This window comes from Spinacia oleracea, chromosome 4 (genome assembly GCF_020520425.1).
Source record: "Spinacia oleracea cultivar Varoflay chromosome 4, BTI_SOV_V1, whole genome shotgun sequence".
Lineage (NCBI taxonomy): Eukaryota > Viridiplantae > Streptophyta > Magnoliopsida > Caryophyllales > Amaranthaceae > Spinacia > Spinacia oleracea.
Window position 1 is genome coordinate 187,443,951 of NC_079490.1, and position 23,213 is coordinate 187,467,163.

General features: G+C 37.0%; 2 protein-coding genes across 5 annotated transcripts; both read right to left on the bottom strand.

Moving 5' to 3' along the window:
- Positions 1-1,026: 1,026 nt before the first annotated feature.
- Positions 1,027-3,850, bottom strand: LOC110782689 (serine acetyltransferase 5). Of its 4 annotated transcripts, none has more exons than XM_021986901.2 (3): positions 3,646-3,850; positions 2,920-3,068; positions 1,027-2,068 (listed from the first exon to the last, which is right to left on the bottom strand). In XM_021986901.2, exons 2-3 carry the CDS (start codon positions 3,052-3,054, stop codon positions 1,160-1,162), a joined length of 1,044 nt encoding a protein of 347 aa, XP_021842593.1. In that variant the 5' UTR covers positions 3,055-3,068; positions 3,646-3,850; the 3' UTR covers positions 1,027-1,159. The 4 variants fall into 4 exon arrangements, with proteins under 4 accessions (XP_021842593.1, XP_021842592.1, XP_056699332.1 ...); XM_021986900.2 differs by having other exon boundaries at positions 1,027-2,071; positions 3,646-3,847; XM_056843354.1 differs by lacking the exon at positions 2,920-3,068.
- An 8,680-nt stretch (positions 3,851-12,530) lies between these two features.
- On the bottom strand, positions 12,531-20,650 carry LOC110782690 (zinc finger BED domain-containing protein RICESLEEPER 1). Its single transcript, XM_021986903.2, has 4 exons — positions 20,376-20,650; positions 13,065-15,057; positions 12,914-12,986; positions 12,531-12,762 (listed from the first exon to the last, which is right to left on the bottom strand). The coding sequence occupies exons 2-3, from the start codon at positions 15,025-15,027 to the stop codon at positions 12,937-12,939; spliced, it is 2,013 nt and encodes a 670-aa protein (XP_021842595.2). The 5' UTR covers positions 15,028-15,057; positions 20,376-20,650; the 3' UTR covers positions 12,531-12,762; positions 12,914-12,936.
- Positions 20,651-23,213: the final 2,563 nt, after the last annotated feature.

The window sequence follows — 23,213 nt, forward strand, 5'->3', positions numbered from 1 at the left end:
CTAATATGATTTTTTTAAAAAAAAACAAAAGTAACGAATATTTTATATTTAGTGGTTTTATTAAAATAACATTACGCTTACATAAAAAAAAATGGGTGAAAAAATTACGTCAGATAAAAAAAATGAGAGACAATTTTTTATGGAAAAAAATATGCTTAGACCCATTTAGGACGTAAATCTAACCCTAGACCCATTAGACCCAATGGATCTGGGTCTGGATTTGATTTTTTTAGACACAGCAGATCTGGGTCGGATCTGGATCAATCTCTAAAAAAACGGGTCTATTGCCAGACCTGGTCCAAATCCGACCCATTGCAATCCCTAATGGGGTGAGACTCCCTCAATTAGTTATGTCATTAGAGGAAACTCATGGGCTTTGTAGTCCTACATACAATTATTGATCGAACTAGCACCCTAAACTAGGCTATTCTCTTATCGGGCAACGTAAAGTTGACTATTTATGTTCGTTGATGATAACATGGCTCACTTTAATCAAAAATATTTAACACCATATTTTACAACACAGACATGTATAGTTGAAGGCAGGGATTATGGATTGGATTTCAAATCAGAACACATGTCTACTCCCTCCGTCCCGGAATACTTGACCTGTTTTTTTTATCGGGCCGTCCCTTAATACTTGACCTATTTCTAAAAATGAAAATATTCTAACAATATTATATTATTTCTCACTCCACCCCTATTAACCCACCTACCCCCTACTTCATACAAAAAATAATTAAAAATTCAACTCCTACTCTCCCCCAACCCCACCTCTTAACCCACCTCCCACTAACTACATTAAAATAATACCCCACTATCAACTACTACCTATTAAATTAAATAAGTCAATTCAAGTCCCTTAAACTCTGTGCCGGTCAAACCGGATCGAGTATTCCGGGACGGAGGGAGTATATTACAAAAATGGAATGATCAAAGATGTAACCAGTGGATTCCAACGAAGGATTCCTCAAAGTTATGGCTTGTACCCTGCATGTTTATGAACAGCAGCTAAGATATTAGATATGGCCAAGCAAAGTTTTGGCATACATAGATTGATGCAGAAGACAGAAATCCAAGGATTGATCCAAAGTAACAGTCCAAATTCTCAGCAAATAATTAATAATTTATACATATATTGATTGTATCTATGATATTATTAAATGATATAATCGGACCACTCTGAAATAAATGAAGTGTGATCCATAGACTCTCCAGGAACATCTGAATTCTGTGACGGTTTCTCTTTGCCACCGATTAATCTAGCTGGATTACCCACAGCTGTTGTTCTAGGAGGAACATCAATGAGCACTACTGATCCTGCACCTATCTTTGCTCCATCACCAATCCTAACATTACCCAGGATTGTTGCCCCAGCACCTATTAAAACTCCATCACCGACTTTTGGGTGACGGTCACCTCCAGCTTTTCCTGTTCCACCAAGTGTCACGTGATGTAATATCGAACAGTTGTCACCAATTATTGCTGTCTCTCCAATAACAACACCAGTAGCATGATCAAAGAGTATCCCCTTCCCAATTCTAGCAGCAGGGTGGATATCAACAGCAAATACATCAGATATTCTGGAGTGAAGTGCAAGTGCAAGAGGCCGTCTATCTTGATTCCATAGTTTGTGGGCCACACGGTGTGATTGACATGCTAAGAACCCCTTGTAGTTTAGAAGGCAGTGAGAAAAGGATACACAAGCTGGGTCACGTACTCTGGCAGCACGTAAATCAGCAACAACAGCATCAAGCAGAGAAGAATCAGATGATAAGATGTTAAGGAAGAGATCATAAAGAAGAGTTGACAGCAAAGTGGAGGAACACAGCTTGTTTCCTAGGTGGAAGGAGAGTGACCGTTCTAGAGAGGAGTGTGAAAGGATTGTGGAGTATAGATAAGAGGCAAGTGCAGGCTCTGAATCAGCATCACGACGGGCTTCACCCTTTATCTGATCCCACAACCACGCCTCGTTATTTGCTGTTAAATGACCCACTGATGGTGCAACACTCAAATCCCCTCCTGGCATTCTAGGGAGATGTGTGGGAGAACCTAAACTGCAATTTTCCTGCTGAAAGGTTTTCAACAATAAACTTATATAAGTAACAGATACACCAGCTTATCAATTTGATCATACCTCTATCCAGTATGGTATCAATTTAAGAACGCGATAAGGACAGTAAATCCATAATGTCCATCCTGAAAATAACTTAAAGGTCATTCCGAAGGTGTCAAAACTATGGGATCTTATCATGGCTTAACCAATCCAAAACTATCTTAGACTCAACAAACATAGTAATTGTCCATAGTTCTACTTACGGTCTATCCTCTTAACTATTTCACATAATTTCCTTCTGTATTGGTATTGAACATGTAGTGAGACGAACAAGAAACACCATAAGTGAAACACATATACTCGTTGTTGGAGGAACCAAAATTAACCTCGACTAAAATAGAGTTAACAGAATGTTAGAGCCTCAACTAAATAGAGTTAACATAATGTAATTTGTTGCTAATGTGACTTTAATAAAACACTTAAAAGTAAATTCACTAATCCAAATATCAATGAAAACCTCATAATTAACAAAGAGTGTGAAACAGAATACTAATTGCTGTCTTAATCAAAATGTACTTTTTCCTGCATCCTATCACTAGAATGATACTCAGAAATAATAAGCACAAGTTTTCAATCTTTTCATGGATGTTGGGGTGTGATACGACATACAATGTTAGAGACACAACTTTCTAACAGATAAACCACAAGCATTAATTTAGTAAAATGACTGAATCTATGGGTTTCAGCTAATTAAAGTATGAGCGGAATATCAGCACATAACGAACAAATGTAATAAGAAGAGGAAAACCCTAACCTAATGTCCTAAACTCCTAATTAAAAGAGTGATTACAAGAAACAAAAACCTGATTGGTGGAGCAGCACCCGAATCTCTTCTTGTACCAGGGGTGGTGGAGGGCCGGTTGAAGAGAACTTGAAAATTCTCGGATATAAAATCTGTTAATGCAGCAAGACGGAATGGCATATGAAACCGCCAACATCCGTCTGGACGACACTGCGAAATGGTGAAAAGAGAAAATTCTTAGAAGTTCCTAAGCTTCTCATTAAGGTGATGCCTCTCCAAATTCCAATTTCCAATTTCCAATTTCCAAGCAGCCTAAATAACAACTGGTGTTGAGATAAAGTGGATAAAAGTTCAACTGGGTTATCTGACCCTAACTAATACCAAGTATGAAATACTTCATATATTTCCTCTATTTCACAACAATGGCTAACATCTTCCTTTTCCTGGTCTCCAACGCCCAACTTTAACAATCAATATCTTTAATTCCGTATTTGTAAAAATTATAATGAAATTCTATATCTCATCTACAATTCTACATAAGCGAAACCCTGAAATGGGTGATTGTTCCCAAGCCACAAAAGTACAAAAGTCAATCCATGGAGGCCAAATTAACTCAAAATTCATTCAATATTCACAGAAATTAAACCATAATCATCAAATCAAAACATGCAAATTGAAGAACCAAAGCAAAAAGACCAATCGATTGAAATAATTTACAACAACTAATAATCCAAACCCCTCATTTCCCCCCAACAAAATCCAACATCATAAAATGAAAAGAACTAACCTTTTGAAAAGCTGATACAGAGAATGGGAATCAATGTGCCAAAATAACCGGCAGCCGTGCGACGAAAGAGGACGAAGAAGGTGGCGTATTATGTGTTTCTTGTAAAAGGAAAATTGGTGTGTATGAACTACACAGTGTGGGTAAGGACTAAGGTGGCGTATAATGAAGAAAATTCCAAGTGCACGGCCTCAAATTTTAGAAAATGACCACCACAATTGAATGAACGATGTTTGTTGGATTTTTAATCAACTAAGCTAGTTATTGTTACACCTTTCCTCTCGTAACACAGTGATTGTTTGATTTTTTTACGGGAATTAAACATTTGAAAAATTACATGATTAATAATTTAAGTTGTTTGAACTTTTTTTTTTTTTTTTGGCAAGTAAGCAAGCTATTTTATATATTAATCAACATAAAGGAATATTACACCCTAATCAGGAAGGAACTCGTGGAAGGAACCACATAACCAAACCTGCAACAACTACAGCTCAACAACCTGAGCTTAAAACAACAAGAAGCACTGCAGTGCCCTAAACCAATCATGGTCTAACCTATTAACATTCTTGCTAATTAGGTTCTAAACCTTGTGCCTAGTATCAAACTGGACAGTCTTCAGTATGAGTTGCTTAGTTGGAACTTGGAGGTCCCAAACAGCTGCATTTCTTGCCTTCCATATCTGATAAACAAGCCCCGCCAGAGCAGTCAGAATGACCTTCCTTTTGAACAATTTCTTACAATATCCTCTCAACCACTGAAGCAACTGAGTAAGACTACTCCTGAATTGGTTAAAACCAAGCCAAGCCAAAACTGAAAGCAGACAGTCAGTGCTGAATTAGCATTCAAAGAACAGATGGGAGCTAGTTTCCACAGTTGTGCCACAAATGGTACAAGTGTCATTATCCCCCACTCCAATCTTAAATAACCTGGCCCTATTTTTCAATCTGTCAAGGAGAGCCAACCAAAGAGTGAACATGTGCTTTGGAACTGTGTATCTATTCCAAACAAACCCGTGTCAGTGAACTTTTGGCTTTTGAGCACACAGACCCCCATAAGTTTCCTTGATGGAGTATTTAGGTGAAAGAAGCCACTGAGTTGAGTTAAGAGCACTTGAAATGCTTGCTTTCACCTTACATATGTACCTGATGGCCCAACTGGCAGCTAGAGATGGAGTGCTGTTGAGATAGTAATTAAGGAAGTTGAAGTATTTCCGTAACGGTTGATATTCATGATGGAGGTTGAAGTATTTCCGTGACGGTCAAAGTATTCATGATAGTAATTAGGAATGTTGAGGTATTGCCGTAACTGTTGAAGTATTGATGATAGGATATTGAAGTATTGATGAGGTATTAGGAACTTAACATTTATTTCCTAAATCGATGTGATGCGTATGTTAGTTCTTGGTTGCCTATGATATTTCTTGTATAAATACTCTTTGAGAATAATAATATGCTCAGGCTTTGAGCCTTCACAAATCTTTACATGCATCAAGAGCAAGTTGAGATCTTGGGATTTTCTACAAAAGTTTTTCCGTATCGGTGGGTTGGAAAATTAGACCCACCGATAGAATTAGTCTTTATCCAAAACTAAGATTTTTTTTAAGAGTTTTTCAATCACTTCCGTTGTGCAATACATATTAGTGATAAGTTTTATCTCTATTTTTTCTATTAAAAAAGGGGGGATTTCTAGCTATTTGGTCCGTGTGTTGGGGAAATTTGGTAGTATTATATTAGTTGTACTTTGATGTGTTAATGATTTGCGGATTTGTGCGATGTTCATGGCTATGTGGTTGAATTCGATATTCAAGAAATTAAGAGTATTTGTTCCACTAAAGTTGTCATGATTTTTACAGTTTTCCATGTGTCATAAGACATGGACGGTTTTCCATGTGTCGTAAGACATGGACGGTTCTCCTTGTGCCGTGAGATAGGGTACGTTTGGTTCTCCTTGTGCCATGAGACAGGGTAAATTTGGTTCTCCTTGTACTGTGAGACAAGGTTCACATTGGTGTTTTTTTTCTCTTGTACGAAACGACATGACTCCTTGAAACAACAGTAACGACAGGACTCCTTGACACGACAAGACAGGCATATGAAGTATTTTTTTTATTTCTCCAATCGCAACGTTAGTGAAACTGTCGTTCCGATTGCGGGAGGGTATTGAGGATAACGTAGATTGAGTATAACGTAGTTATCCTAGATGATAGAATATTGTGGGTTTGTTGTGAGCTGAAATGGCTCAAGGGTTTGTTGTTAAACTTAGATGTGCATCACCCTAAAGCTATTAAGTTGTTTTGTGAAGTCAATCCGCTTGGCTAAAAATCCAGTTTTTTTTCATGAACGCACCAAGCACATTGAAGTTGATTGTCATTTTATACGAGATGTTATAATAGAAGGTTTGATTGCACCGTCATATGTTCCTACATCGACACAGTTGGCAGATATTTTCACAAAGACACTTGGGAAGACACAGTTTGATCTACTAGTTTCCAAGTTGGGCATTTTTGAACCTCATGCTCCAATTTGAGGGGGGGGGGGGGGTGTTGAGATAGTAATTAGGGAAGTTGAAGTATTTCCTTAACAATCGATATTCATGATGGAGGTTGAAGTATATCCGTAACGGTCAAAGTATTCATGATAGTAATTAGGAATGTTGAGGTATTGCCGTAACTGTTGAAGTATTGATGATAGGATATTGAAGTATTGATGAGGTATTAGGAACTTAACATTTAATTTATTTCCTAAATCAATGTAATGCGTATGTTAGTTCGTGGTTGCCTAGGATATTTCTTGTATAAATACTCTTTGAGAATAATAATATGCTCAGGCTTTGAGCCTTCACAACTCTTTACAAGTGTACTGCTGCCAGTTATGGTCTTTCACATAGAGAGTATGCACCCACTTAACCCACAAGTTATCCTGTTTATGACTGATTGCCCAAGCCAGTTTCCCTACAGAAGCTTGATTCCAAAGGGAGATGTTTCTGAAACCCAGACCACCTTGGTCTTTGTGACTACAAAGATGATCCCAACCAACACTACCAGGTCTACTGTCATCGTAAGCTCCATACCATAGGTAAGATCTATAGATAGCAGCAATTTTTTGTATGACTTTTTTAGGGAGAAGAAATATCTGCCCCCGGTATACACAGATACTCATGAGAACTGAGTTAACTAATTGCACCCTCCCTGCAAAGGAGAGATGTCTAGTGCTCCAGATCTTAATTTTGGCCACCATTTTCTCAACCAGCAGTTCACTGTTAGGTTATGAATAATACAATAATATAATTCATGCGGAAAAACCATAAAGCCAGAATCCAAATTAATTGCCACATAGTCAATTAGCATAATTTAGGTGACATACAATGTGATGCGTGCCTTCCCTACCTGCTCCCGAACCGAACAAGAACAAGTATTTAGAGCCCAAAACGTTGCCCCTCCGTAGAAAGTTCACAGCACGTTCGGATCCGCCTTAGGTTCAACCAACTAGTATTTTACTTAAGGTTTTATGTATTCGGACTAGGTTGTATTATGTTTCGATCATATTTATCAATGCAGGCTCGATCTTGAAACTTTCAGCAGCAATAGTAGGCATGATTGACTTAGGCAGCACAGATAGACTTGGCTTAGAGTAGTCCGTAAGCCTCGGCTCTGGTGCTTCGTCACCCATCTCTGAATCTGTATGAAAAAGATCACCAACAAGATGTTCAGATTCAGGGTCAGAATGATCTCCCAACTGTGTGATAAAGTTTCTTCGTCTACGAAAGGTCCTTTCAAGTTCAAGATCGAACGGAGTAAGATTACTAGTACCTTCGGTACTAGGCATAGACAACGAAACTACAAACAATTGTGAGATCCGATCTCAAGGAATGGGACTCCCTTGAGATGTAACAATAATCTAGAACAAACAATTAATAACAAAAAATAAAATTGTTTCCCCGGCAACGGCACCAAAATTTGACAGGATAAATCGCACTCCTATCAAAGATAAACCTAACGTTCACCAACTAAAATATAGTAAGGGAAGTAGGGATCGTATCCACAAGGAAACAGACGTTCTTTCTACTATTAAAAACAAGGTCTAGACTATTTGAAACAAGAAAATGATTGAGTTTGGGTAATTAAACTACGACAATAATTAAACATTGAGAAATTCAATAATAAAAGGCCTAGGGTATAGGTTCACCAATGAACAATAATCTGGGATGATAAACAATCACTAATAATCAATAAAGCGATTAATCAGACTAGCATGCTCTCTCGAATTGATACTAATCATAGACTTGGAATTAACAAGCTCTCGCTATGTATTAACCCCAATTCTACCTATTGAAACAAGCCTAAATACCAAGTTGCATCTCTCGAATCTTAACTTGATATTGCTGAAATAATACAATTAAACCTGCACAAATCTAATCGCATAGTAAAAGAAATCAATCAATAGGAAATCAACAAACAATACCAGCAATTAACAATAATAGTTCATCCCTTCATACTAGTTCATGGATTCTCAAAACCCTAGATTAAAACTACTCACACATGCTAAAATTAAATAAAACAATTAATAATAATGAAAACATAATTAATCTAGAATAATTAGACAAGGAATGAATCAATACCGAAAATGTTAACGACGAATTAAACGAAAGCTTCGAACTTTAATTAAAATAAGAAAATGTATTTTGAACAAGTTTGAGAGAATAAACTAGGTGCCAAATAAAACTAAGTGCTGAAAATTAGATTTATAAGATGTCTTACAATGAACTAAGGGCTTAATATATATAGTCTTGCCCAAAATTAGAAGAAAAACCGGAAACAAACAAAGTAAAACATGCGTCCATGTTGTCGTCGCCCAATCGGGCGAACTGCTCGTAACCTGCCCGATCGGGCAGGCATCTGCCCGATCGGGAGGATTGAAATCCTTTCATAGCTGCTGCAGAGTAGGATTCTAATGGGCACCGGGCGACGGGCCCCCGATTGGGCGCGTGCTGAAGGGGATAATTCTCCTTTTGCTCGCCCGGCTGGTCTCCCTTCGCCAACCAGTCGTAGGGAGACCGGCTCGACGCCTCATTCTTCACTAATAACACCAAGTCTAACTCTTGGGGCTCAAACATGAACAACTAGGCTCCTAAGAGTTGACAATGACCGTACCGAACCTACTCGGGATCGCGTAGTGGCCCGTGATATCACGAAACGAGCCTAAAAATAGCAATTTCTCTTCAAACGACCTGAAATCTTAAGACACGCTACACAATGCATATTAGTACTCAAATGGATCATAAGAGCTCATTGAACACAGAAAAGCACTAAAGGACGAGGGTAAAAACACTTTAAATAATGCATATATCAGAAGGGGCTTAAATTGAAATTAAAGAGAGCGAAATTAGGGTCAGGAGAATAGAATTTAGGGTTTGAATGTACAATTCTGGGAGTGGGTTAAAGAGAGCGAAAATAGGTTTTAGAAGAATAGAATTTAGGGTTTGAATGCACAATTCTGGGAGTGGGTTAAACAAGAAAGTGGGGAGAAAGCGGGAAACAGAATAGAAGGGTTTCACTGTCGGGAGAGAAAAGGGGAAAATTACGTACACGTTGCACTAAATCATCATTTTTAATTGTGTTTGGATACCATCCATGAATGATGTTGGTAGTATCCATAATAACTTAAGGAAGGTAGCTACCAACAATGTGTTTGGATACTACCCCTGCAGATGTTAGTAATTTCATAAGGACATAAGGATGGTAACGACCACCAAAGCGTTTGGATACTATCCATACATGATGTTGATAATGTCCATAAGAACATGAGGATATTCAGTAGAAAACTTCGGTTTCTTCCCTCTCCCATGGCAGCGGCAGACCTGCAACTTTTGCCAAACAAATTCTAGCCATGACAACCATTCAATCGACGGCAATTCTAGATTTAACACTAAAATATTATTATTCTTCAACAGATTAACACTCCCGGCGAATTTCCAAACTTCCGTCGTGACTCAATTTTTTCCGACGGCCACCAAAGTCTGTCGTTTCTCATTTCTACGGCCGTTGCAACCAATAATCGTTGGAAATTCTATGGAACATGCACCGAAATTCATTGCTCTTTGCTTCACAACACCTCCCTCTTCTTCATCCCATTGATTTCCATATCTAACAAACCCAAAAACAAAAACCCAGAATTTCGTGGTAAGGAACAACAAAACCATTATGATGACTAAACAACTCTGGCGACACTCATAAACGATGAACGGCGAAGAACGACAGGGTCGATTTGCCGACCATCGAAACTCCGGCTAGAATGTGTGATAAACTGATAACATTAGATTAACTTAAGCAAGAGGAGAGAGGAAATAAAGTTAATTTTCTAGTTATTTTATTTATTAATTCATAATATATAAATGATTAATTTTGGGAAATTTAGAAATTACAAAAACTATTTTCATAAAACAAATTGTGTATTTAAATTTAAAGATAAAACAATTAAATTCATTAAAATATATTATTTTTATTAAATTTAATGATAAAAGAAAAGAATTTAGTGTGACCCATATTAATTCTACGGTTTTTTCATGAAATGCCCTCGAGGTTTGCAAAAATGCACCAAATACCCTCGCGTGTTTCGAATCACATAATATACCCCTATTTTTTCGTACTGTTCATGAGATGCACTTGGAGTTAACGGACGTTAGTCTACCGTTAGTTACAATTTACCATTTTACCCTTAATGATGTTTTTCGACATAAATTCCAAAAAAAATCTCAAACTTCTTCTCTTTCTCTCTCATCTCCTCTGTTCTTCCTCTTCCTCTCTCCTCTCCCCTGTTCTCTCCTCTCCCCTGTTCTTCCTCTTGCTCTCTGGTCGGCGGTGGTCGATCTCCTTCGCGCGCCACCGCAATGTTCTTCGGTGTAGATGGAGATCCTTCGCGCGCCACCAAATTTAAATGGATTGTTCTTGAATTCACTCCTCCCTCAATTCTTAATTGTGCTCTCTACCATTATTGACCAAGGTTGGAAGCTTTAACCGTGATGACAGGTAATCTCTCTCCTCAACTCCTCCCTCGATTCTTTTTCACTGTGTTCTCTTTGTGATGTTGTTGTGTTGTGAAATTGGGGATTCTTTATAAATTAGGGTTCTTTTATTGGGGGTTTCAAAAATTAGGGTTCTTCGATTGGAGGATTGGTTAAACTAGGGTTGTTTTATTGGGGGTTTTTCGGAAACTAGGGTTCTCGACTGGGGCTTTTTCGGCAATTGAGTGTTGGTAATTTTGGGATATCATTGTCGATTTGGGTAGTAATTAACAAAGAAAGGGTTTTTGATTGGATTTGTATATTAGTGTTGCAGGTTAAACTGTGCCCATTAAAATTTGGGGCTTTGACCAATCAAGAACTAAGATACTGAATTACTGATACTGATACATGGGCTTCTTCTAACCACTGTGTAACTTGTTCATGAATCTCCTTTCCCATCATCTAGTAATTGGTTGACCTGTTTGTGCACGTACACCCCTTTCTATACGCCCCAACTCTCCAGCTTCTCTTTTCAGTTCTTCTATTATTGCTGACCGTGAGTAAATGTTATTTGCAGTGTATTCTAAAAGGGAAATACTGCTAAATTTCCAACTTTTTATGAGATAGAACAATTCCATGAATCATAATAGTTCTGGAAGAACCAAAATTGTATTATAGAAGGTTAAAAAGTGTCTCGAATACTCAAAGGACATGCACACAATCCCTAATTACGATTTTTCTTTACAAAGATGGGCTTGGAATTTCTAAATTCAACAGACTTGCACTAAATGTACAGTCCTTAAACCTATTTCGTTTAATCCTCTTCATTTGCAGGTAGAAGACAGTGTTGGAAAAAGTGCTGAGAACAGTCTCTATGTTGTTGAAAGGATGCAGTTTGATCGTGGTTATATTTCACCTTATTTTGTTACTGATGCTGAGAAAATGACTGTGGAGTACGAGAACTGCAAGGTTTTCAAGTTTTTGTAAAACTACTATGCAAATTAATCGGCTTTTTATGGAATATAATCCCGATTTATTGCTGGAAATTTGTTACAAACTGCTCTACTTCATTGCTAGGAAAATTAGAAATGCAAACTAGCCGTTAGAATTAAATTCTGCAACTTAAAAGCAGTTTGGGTATATGGTGCAAATAAGTTTAATAATAGGTGTATATTGTTCAATAGTTTTATAATTAGGTGTATTTGGTGAATTATAAACACAACTTAACGGAGGACTAACGGAGGCCGGTTTAGGGGTATTTGGTGCAAACTTGGGAAAAAATAGGGGTATATTATGTGATTCGAAACACGCGAGGGTATTTGGTGCATTTTTGCAAACCTCATGGGCATTTCATGAAAAAACCGTTAATTCTAAGCAATGGTCATTTTTATTATAACATAGTAGAATGATCCATGTTATATATGGAGGACAGGTTGACGAGACTATAGATGGAAGGAGAATTTGGGTAAATGTAATTGGGAGATGGCAAATATGCAGGAAGTACTCTAATATACTGCGTTTAATATTTAATAATAAGCTACTACTCCCTCCGTCCCTTAATACTCGCACCGGTTTGACCGGTGCGGAGTTTAAGACATTTAAATTGACTTATTAATTTAATGAGTATTAGTTGATAGTGGGGTATTTTTTAGTATAGTTAGTGGGAAATGTGTAAGAGGTGGAGAGTAGTGAGTGGAGGTGTGAATTTTTAAATGATTTTTTGTAGGGAATAGGGGTGTAGGTGGGGTTAGTAAGTAAGTGTCAGAAATAATATAATATTGGTATAAATTTTCATTTATAAAAGCGGTGCAAGTATTAAGGGACGGCCCGAAAAGGAAAGCGGTGCGAGTATTAAGGGACGGGGGGAGTAGTAATTTGCACATGAGAAAAAAAGAAAGATAAAATAAAAATTAGATAATTTTTTAAGAATGTTGATTCAATTTTCATCCTCCGCAATGGTTAGTGAAAAGGAGCAATTTGTACAAATTGCTTCCCACCAACAGAAAGCAATTACCTAAACCTAAATTCTAATAACATCCCAAGTTTAACCCAGACGAGCAAATCTGAATTGTTCACCCATAGCCGGATAGATAAAGATTTGTACGCATTTTGTCATCAGCCCTACAAATATTGAAAGTAAAACTCTTAGAGCATTGCATTAACAACTTTTAAAGCACAATTTTAATCCAATCATTCAAGATCAAGAGATTAGCAACAGCCACCCAGGGGAAACTGAGGCATGCAAGGAAACCGCGTAGAAAAGGAATATTACCAAAGCATAGCATTGCATGGGTACTAAGTGGCGTCGATGCACAAAGGCACAGGACTAACACTTGGACTGGATCCTGGATCAAAATTAGCAGTCAGTAAACAACAGTGTTCTTTTTAAAAAAAAAAAAAATTGAAAAATTCTTGTATAGTACCTTCTACTTCTGTTCGCAACCAATCTTGTGTGCATATCAGAGCCTGAACAGTATCTGAATGTAGAGAACTACGATACTGGTCTAGAACCCTGCCTCCATTCCTGAAAGCCAACTCAGATGTGACAGTTGACATGGGAACGCCAAGAACATCTTGGGCCATCATTGAAAGGATAGGATATCTTGGTGTATGAACTTTCCACCATGTAAAAATATTGAAATCATAGTTACGGGGAAACACGGGTTCCTCCAAATATTTATCCAAGTCTGAAACTGAATTTTTACCCTGTGAAGTTTCATGGAGGAATTTGTCAAACCCTTTTAATCGATCCCTAGAGTCACTCCCAATACCGCTGGAACTGCTTCCAACACCGTGATCAACTGAAACTGATGTTGACCCAATCATATATTCGTTGAAAAGCTGTCTGACCCCATCAGAGACTTGTTTGATATGATGTTCTGCACTACTTCCATAGATTTCCTGGTAATAATATTGCACCAATGGCATCTTGAATCTGGGATCCAAGATTGCTGCTATGGCTAATGACAAACTGCATTTATTCCAATAAATTTCAAACTTAGCTTTCATTTTCAGAGCCATAGATTTGACAAACTCATCTGAGCTCTTACACCACTCAATAAGTTGTAAATGAGCATCACAAATTTCAGGGAAATATATATTTGATGTAGGAGATTTATTGCTGGTAATTGAATTGGTTATCTCAACAAAAAGCTTCAAGAAGGCAGTAACAGAACTCATCCATTCCCACTCTTCTTCAGATAAACCACCTGTATATGCAGAATCATGTTCCTGCAGTAAAGAGAAAGCAGTTTTGTATGCTAACGCTGTTTCAAGCATCACAGATGTCGAGTTCCATCGCATTGGACAGTCAGCTAATAGATTCTTCTGATTATCTATTCCAGCTTGTTGAGCTAATTCGTTGAACTTCCCCTGCATTGTTTGAGTACTTTTCACATAGCGAATACTTTCTCTAATCTTATGTATCACCTCACTTAGTACATCCATAGCATCTCCAACCAGCAACTTCAAAGCATGTGCTGCACAACGCACATCGAACAATTTACCATCACTCAGAAGAGGCCTATTTTGAGATAAATGGTTTTTAATTCTGGAAACAATATCATCACTGGTGAAAAGGTCGCCAAATGTCATGGAAAAAAGGCGCCTCTCTATGCCCCAATCTGCCAGACATTTGATAACCACTTCTGAGTGTATGTCTTCAGTATGAGCAGCATCAATCATAATGAAATTTAGTATCTTCTTCTGCAATGTCCATTCTTCATCAATATAGTGGGCCGTAAGACACAAGTATCTAGCATTCTCAGGTGAATTCCACAAATCAACAGCAACACTTATCCTGCCACTTAGTCTGCCTATGGTCCCACAGACTTTCTTCTTCTCCTTTTCATATATGGTAATGCAGTCCAACTCAAGTGAACTGTTTGTTGCAATATCAAACATTGGCTGCAAATTTTTCACAAAAACTTTGAAGCCAATATGGTCAACCATGGCCAAAGGATAACCATGTAATATGATCATCCGAGCAAGATCCATCCTACTTCGCTCTTGGTCAAATTTTGTACTCCCAACAGAAATAGCCTCTTCCCTTTTAGGCCCTGGCTCAAACTTAATAGCTGCAACTGGAACATGTTCATTCTTTGGCTGCCCTTCATCGAAGTTGTAGCTTGTAAGAGTAACGGTGTTATCCTTCTTCCTTCTCTTAGCAAGCAGCTGAGATACATCATAGTTGGATCTCTTCAAACATCGCATCAAATGATTTCTCAAATGTGTTGTTCCACTATTACTTGATCCACTTAGCCTCTTATTACAATGTACACAAACAGCATAACATATATCAGCCTTCTTTATTCTTTCAAAGTGATTCCAGACAACCGATGTCAACCGTTTCGGTTTCTTAAGCACTGTCTCACTTGTTATTTCCATCGCATGGGCAGAAGGGCTTGGTACTAATATCTGCAGAACAAAATTCAAAACGAATATGATTCCAATAGACTGATACGGCCTAGTGATAAGAAAAATACATGTAGAACTATATAAGGCCCTAGATGTTATTATAAATACACAAGGAAATACGATTCTGTTTCCTTTCTTCCCTAGAGCTTAAATTATCTAGTATAGTGCTTATCACCTGGAGAAAGAACAAGAATAAAATAATCTCGCAACGCCCGAAACCAGTAAAAGCCCAGGAAATAACTAATGAATTTCACCAAAGTACAATTTCATATTATACTCATAATTCAATAGAATAACTTGGCCCGGGCAATTTCTATTGTTCAACTGATTGTACAATATCTTTTTGCTCATTTTTTTCCTATCTTCTCTAATCTTAGAAGCATTGAGTATACAACTAGTTGTGCCACATATCCTCCCTCGCTGCTCCCTCAGTTCCGCTCCCCCCCCCCCCCCCCCCCCCTCCAACAAGCACACACATAATGATACAGCATTTGCTACAAAACCAGCACAAAACAATCAGGTATCAACCGGAAGTAAAATGCCATCTTACCAGAAAAAAGTAAGAAATGTGTTTGGAAATTCTATTTATTTTTTAAATGCACTAATAACGAGTTATAGTGTAGGGAAGAACTAATGCTTTCAATTGATTATTAAGTGTGAAGCAAATATTTCAATATAATTTGCAAAAGCAAGTTAACCATTGTGAGTTTAAGGGGTGGCAAAGGGCTTGGAATTAGGGAGTCTATAAGCAAGGTAAAGGTATTCTAGCAACACCCTGCATTTGTAACAAGTCCCATGTCTTCACATGCCACATCATATCAATATGCCAATGCCTATATAAAGTTACTTTTCCTACTCACCCTGTAGAATCTAATATATATATATAAAGGGGAGTTTTCTCAAGAGCATTGGGAGCGTACATGTAGGAAAGTCCAGTCATAAAATCGAATATTAATTATTTAAAAAATAATAAATAGATAATTATGATAAAAAGATAAAATTCACTTCATAATAATTTAAGATAAAAAAGTAAATAGATATAGTTTTGAGAAAAATAAAATACTGATTTATCAATTTAAATAAACTCAATTTTCTTCTTAAAAAAATATACAAAAATCTCCATTTGTTATGCAATTACTTCATCACCTATTCAATTCAGCATAGGGAGATGTGTCATATTCTCTCAGTATCAAAAAATCATTTATACTCATCTTCCACTAAATCTAAGCTCATTGGTGAACAACTACACTCACTGCAAGGACCGTCTTCCACATGGATGCTATCATGTTGGCTCACAACCCGAGTGGTAAAGAAAGGACAGAACAAGAGTTTGAGGCCTTGGCTAAAGGATCCGGATTTGAAGGGTTTAGAGTGGCATGATCAGCTTATGATACTAAGGTCATAGAGTTTTTGAAAAAGTCAAGTTAATTAATCATTGGATTATCTCAGCTTATTGTATGTATTTTATGGATCTGATTTTGGTTATGGTGTTATGGTCTTATGATATGTTGTGTACTTGTGAGTTGTGATTGTGACTTGAATTATGATCTTTTGGACAGGTGCTTCTCTATCTTAATAAGGATTCTTAATCTTTTATGCATCAGAGTATCAGACTACTGAAATAGAAATTAATAATGTTCAAACTAAACAAAAAGAACAGCATGAAACCATAATGATCCAAGAGTCATTCACGCAACTACTATTTAACTGTCTCAACATGGTAAAAAGGAGGAGAAGTCGCTAAAGCGAAGTTTTTGGAGAAGTCGCTAAAGCTATAAGCCATTAGGTGTAGGCGCTTTCCAGAGGTGAATCTTCTAGTTCTTCCTATTTGACCCGAAACCGATCGATCTAGCCATGAGCAGGTTGAAGAGAGCTCTAACAGGCCTTGGAGGACCAAACCCACGTATGTGGCAAAATACGGGGATGACTTGTGGCTAGGGGTGAAAGGCCAACCAAGAACGTATATAGCTGGTTTTCCGCGAAATCTATTTCAGTAGAGCGCGTGGAATTCTTCATCAAGATGGATTGCCCTTAAGCGGTCAGCGAACTCATACTAATGCTAGGACTTGTCGTAAGAAAATTAGACATTCTACACCCTTTTGCAGTTCCACCCTCCGAAACAAGATTAGTTACTTCAGACTTTGTAACTGACTGACATTGGTGTGAACAAAAGATTTCCCAAACACCAGATTAAAGGTTTCTCCAATGTATGAAGTATAAAGTGTAGGATCTTATACAAGTTTTGTTTACGTGACTATGCGACTATAACGAGTCATTCTGCAAGGGAGTTGTGATTTTAGCTTAGAGACAATAGTCATAGGTAATGTACAAGAATTACTAATATAGAAAAACAAGGACCTATAGAGCTATAAATCGACCAAAACAATCTCACATTGCATTATTAATCACTTTAATTGACTATGCAAAGCCAGATTACACAAAAAGAAAATGACTTAAAATTCATCAAAACTACTTATATAAATGTCAACAAACTTCAATAATACTCCCTACATTGTTATTCCTACAACAGAAGAACTAACAGTCTAACAGAGAAGCTGAATCTGTAAAGAATGATGAATCGCCAACACTTCATATCTATCTTTTCTAGACATAGTGGTAAAACAAAATTCTTTACTAAGGTCACATGTTTAATCCCTCTGCCTTTCTGTTTGCAGGATGTAAGTGTAATTCTCCTTTGAATAATATTAAAAAAGAACAAAGGTTTAATCCCTCTGCCTTTCTGTTTGCAGGATGTAAGTGTAATTCTCCTTTGAATAATATTAAAAAAAGAACAAAGGTTTAATGCCTCAGAAAAACTATAAGATAATTATTCCCTAATTTCCTTCACGTTTTCAATTTGGGCTTTAGACAGGTTGGAGAGTTTATTGGGATAGGACCTTGAGCCCCTTTTATTGAAGATAGCGTATTTATCCTAAGATGATAGAATATCGAGGAAGAAAAAACATAGGCTCAATAGCTGGGTTATATTTCTCATGTTTCCAATGCATAAAATATTATTGTACAACCCGGGCAACGACCGGGCTTCAAAACTAGGTGCCTATATAAACTAACATCATATCAATATGCCAAGGCTCACGCCTAGGGGCGAGGTCAGATGTAGAATTCCTTACTCAAAGAACTACAGAGAGCCTTTTTCAGACTTACCCGACAACTGCAAAGAAACTATTTTCATACTAGCCCCATATTTTGTACAAAATAATTATCATCACACTCATCAAGGCAAAAAATAGAAGAAATCAAATAAAACAAGTCATTAATTCACCAACATAGTCAAACAAGAATGTAATCTCAGACACCATTGATAACCATCATGTGAAACATCTAACATCGTCAAACTCATTTTCTGCAGCGAAAGGAAAACCCCTGTAACGGAGATGCGAAAATGTTTACGTCACAGTTTAACTGGTATTCTAGAAATTAATACTTAAAATAATTGATGGAATTAACCTTGTACCTCTACATAAGAACATACGATTCACCTTCCAGACAAGATGACATGAAGAATGGTCAGGAGTGAAAAAATAAGGTAAATTGCAAATGATAAAACCAACCATAAACCACACACTCCTTGATGAAATAATGTGAAGGCTGAAGGACATGTTTACAATTGTACATCTCAAAAGTCAAAACGCATGTCTAAAACTCTTGCTACCTGAGTACCTGCCTCACTCCAACGGACATTTAGAAAGATACCAATTATCCTATCTATACTAATATATTATAATTTATAAGGCGTTGCGGAGAAAGTTTATGTGCCACGTAGAACTCTCGTGTTAAACCACGTCATCCACTCACCAAGGTTATGTGATGTTATTGATAACCAAAAATCAATACAATAAGATTCGAACACAAGACCTCAAGTTTGGAGAATAACTCTCATTACCATCTTAACCAACCACTAATTGTTGTTTATCCATGCACATTAATTTATAAATACATGTTAACATGAAGTCTAAAACAACTAAATCTTTATGTTACATTTTATTTCATATGGACCATATTGGGATAAAAATAACAATTAAAGCACTAAGGAAACCATGAATTAAACATGATATCATAAATCTCATGAGCATGACCGATAGAAATACCCTTCATAATCTAATTTGGTGTTTATTAATATGAAGCACGTAGTTCCATTAGAAAATAAGTTAAAATAATTGTAAGATGATCTAATTAAAAAATTACTTGGCATAAAAAATGACGTAGTGTAAAGGTGTAGTCGATGAATTTAATAAAAAAATTCACTTTTATGGACTACGTGTATTTTGGTCAAATATTGAGCTGAAGTAAAATCTTGAACTTTAATTATTCTAAATAAAAACCGGGGCATCACCCGTGCCACGCACTGTTTTCTAGTTAAAACAAGCATGCAACCATACCAAGTTACCAACACAAGGATAAGCTATCCGAACGGCACAACCATATTCAAAATAAGGAGTGTTTCTCAAGGAGGGTATAGATCAACACACACCTTTATGAAAGAAGCATTTAGATTAACGTCAATATTTACCACCATTAAGTACAATTGAGAGCCTTTTTATGTCATCTTTACCAAAGAAGGTATGCACTAACCAAAGTAGTTAACTAGATAATCTACAACAAAGCCTTTATCCAAAGAACAAGAGTATGTAAATATAAAGAAGAGCCACTAGCAGGGTACATCAAGACGTATAGAGCCTACAAGGTTACAATAACTAGCTTAGACTCGAGAGGTTGTCTATGCAAGAAAATCTCTCTCCTCCTCACAACATTTAAATCTTAACATTAGCCTCTCCATCCCGAAATACTTCCCATCCCAGCTCTGCCCATACCCCAACAAAACAGAAGGCTTGAGGAACTTTTTACCTCGACAACGAGAAAAATGATGAAGAAACTCCTTGGTTCACAGATATCAGACATGTAGGTTATATTTGTACAGGTTTCTCATGTGGAACCAATGAGAAAGTCTTATTCTTTTCTTGCGGATGAATTTCTATCAGTTGTTGGGAGAGGGATTTATTGATTCATCTAGTAACTTCAGGCTGAATTCATAGGGAATCTAATACTAATTCCAAATGACTGCACTTTTTTTTCAGAAAAGCTCATCAATCAAATGTTCTACATCAAAATTACTCATCCTCGACCTCCAAACCCCTACATACCCCCACCAAAATTACACTAATTGAATAATTCCATACAATTCAAACCCTAAACATTGCTATTAATTAACCTAAAAACTGTCATCATTCAGATTTATAAAACCTAGAAAACCTTTAATTAAGAATTAGGGAGAAACGAAGATTGGAGAGAGGGCAAACCTCCGCCAGCGGAAGGATCTCGACGGAATTATTGACAGCGGGAGCAATGGAGGCCAGCGAAATTGTTGAAGACGGTCGACGGAGAAGGCTGAGTAGACGGCGGAGCAACAGGAGGAGGAGAGAGAAAGAGAAGAGGGGGTGTAGTCAGTGAAAGTGGGGAGGTGCGATTCAATTTTTTTGTGGGTTACCCAAGTTCGATCTAAATGGATATGGGTATGGATATTAAATGTGGATTTGAGAAAATTTGTGATCCAAAAATTAAGGAATGACCACGCCAAAATATTTAAGAATTTTTCTAGTTGGTGGGTAAAACAACTTTCACAAACTTGATCATAAGTTTTGTTAAACATCGATTATTGTGACATACTGACATTAATCTATAATCACGTGCGAACCTGCCTGAATAATTATTTTCCAACTTCTTTAAAATGAAATTATATCAAGGAGTATCTCATTTTTTATCTTATCAGTCTCAACCTTTCCTTTAATTTAAACGAGACATGACTCATTCAACTCACATTGTGTATAAAATTTGATTTTATGTATGGTGTATCCGTGTATGTATTTGGTAACTTGAATTTTATTTGGAATTATGCAATTGAGTAATTCAAGTGTTTAAATGGTGAAAATTTTCAAATCTCAAATCGGTTTTTCATAAAATGCCTCGAGGAAGTATAAATCAATATCTGATATGTATTTCAAGATACATATCACCCAACTAAACGATAAAATAGGCTAAAGACAAACGCTAAAGAACAAAATCAATTTTTTTTTAAAATGGCACCCGGTTTTGAAAAATGGCATCCATTTTTCCAAAATGGCATCTGTTTTTAAAAATGGCATATGTTTTAATGTTTGTCTTATCCCTATTTTGTCGTTTAGTGGGGTGATATGTATCTTGAAATACATATCAGATATTGGCCTCTCTGCCCTCAAATGCCTCTGAGGTTAACTAAATGCACCAAATACCCCTAAACTTTCCAGAACGCACCAAATACCCCAAGATTTTGTAAAAATACACAAAATGCCCTTAATGAGCATTTTCCGTCCATTCCGTTAACTTTTCTGTTAACTTTAACGCTAATTTAATTTATTTATTTTCTTTTTTTTCCTTATTCTTTTCTTTATTTCTCCTTCCCATGGGTCTTTCTCCTACCACCCATATCACCACCGTGCCCCACCACCTTGTTCCATCTCCGTCCACCTCTTCTCTTTCTCCACCCCTGAAGACATCATCATTGAACGCCATAAACGCAAGCCCAACTTTGTTCCTTGCTGAACCCGAATCACGAAAATCGGAACCAAATTTGAACCTGAATCGGAACGCCACCCAAATCCCCACCTCCCCTCCTCCAATCTGGACTACTAAATGGGTTTTCTTCTTCCTCAAAAGAAACCCAGGAACCCACCCATTTAATTTGATTAGTTATACTCTATGTTTGTTTTCAAATAAAGTATTCCCTCTCTATAAAACCACCCAAAATGAGGGTGGTCGCGCTAGTGTTAGTGTCCGTACTGGCAGTGTTGATACTAAGTCAATGATCCACTTCTGAGCCGACTCAAGACAAACAAGCTCTCCAATCATTCATCTCACAGGTCCCCCACACGTCACGGGTTGATTGGAACTCGTCTGATTCGGCTTGTAACTGGGTTGGCATATAGTGTAACCCTGCCCGAACCCATGTCCACAGCCTCCTTCTCCCGGATGCCGAATTAGTGGGCCCAATTCTGGAAAATACCATCGGACGACTCTCCGAGCTTCGTGTTCTTAGTATGCATAATAACCGTCTCACCGGAAATCTCCCCTCCAACTTCTCCAACCTTACCTTTCTTCCTGCTTTACGTCGGAAGGAATCGATACTCCGGTGATTTTCCGGCGAGTCTGACTCAGCTGACTCGCTTAACTCGACTCGACCTCTCCAGCAATAGCTTCCCTAGTCCAATCCCGTTTTCGCTCAACAATTCAACTTCTATAAATAGGTTGTTTTTGCAAAACAATAATTTTTCGGGAAGAGGAAAGAATAATGAAAAAGAAAGGAAGAGAAGAAAGAAAAGGAAAATAGAAAAGAAAAGGAAAAAAAATAGAGTTAAGTTAACGGAAAAGTTAACAGAATGGATGGAAATGGTCAATAAGGGTATTTGATGATATTGTTTTAAACCTACGGGGTATTTGGTGCATTCAGGAAAGTTTAGAGGTACTTGGTGCATTTAGTTAAACCCCGGGGACATTTCATGAAAAAGCTGATCTCAAATTGACCCCATTCTAAACACAATCTAAATGACACATGAATTATTATATTCAAAATCTATATACTAATTAAATCTCTAATTTGAGTATTATTAAATTTCCAAGGCAAGGATTGCCACGTTGACATGTGTCACTGTGATTTGGCAAGTGAAATGACGATGTGCCATGTCATGTGCACACATGCAGTACTCAATTTTATTATCACAAAAATGTTAGTATCAATGTTCAAACCCATGACTTCTCATTCATAATATAATGTAAAGTTTTAACTATCTCTACAATGATATAACATATGACTCTAAAGTAATGAAGAAATACCAAAGTCATTCTTATAAATATTAAAACTTTAATGCCTAACATATATTTGAATAATAATCTATTATAATTTTGTTTTTACTTAATCTTACTTAATTACTCACATCATACGTAAATAAATTAATTATTGCACTACTTCTTTAGCTAACCAATTGTGTGTAAGGGTTTACAATTAAATACATAACATGATAGCGGAATAACCCAAACAACCCAGGAAGCATGTATAAAGTACATATTAAGCATTACTTACGTTTGTAGCGTGTTTTCCCTTAGTT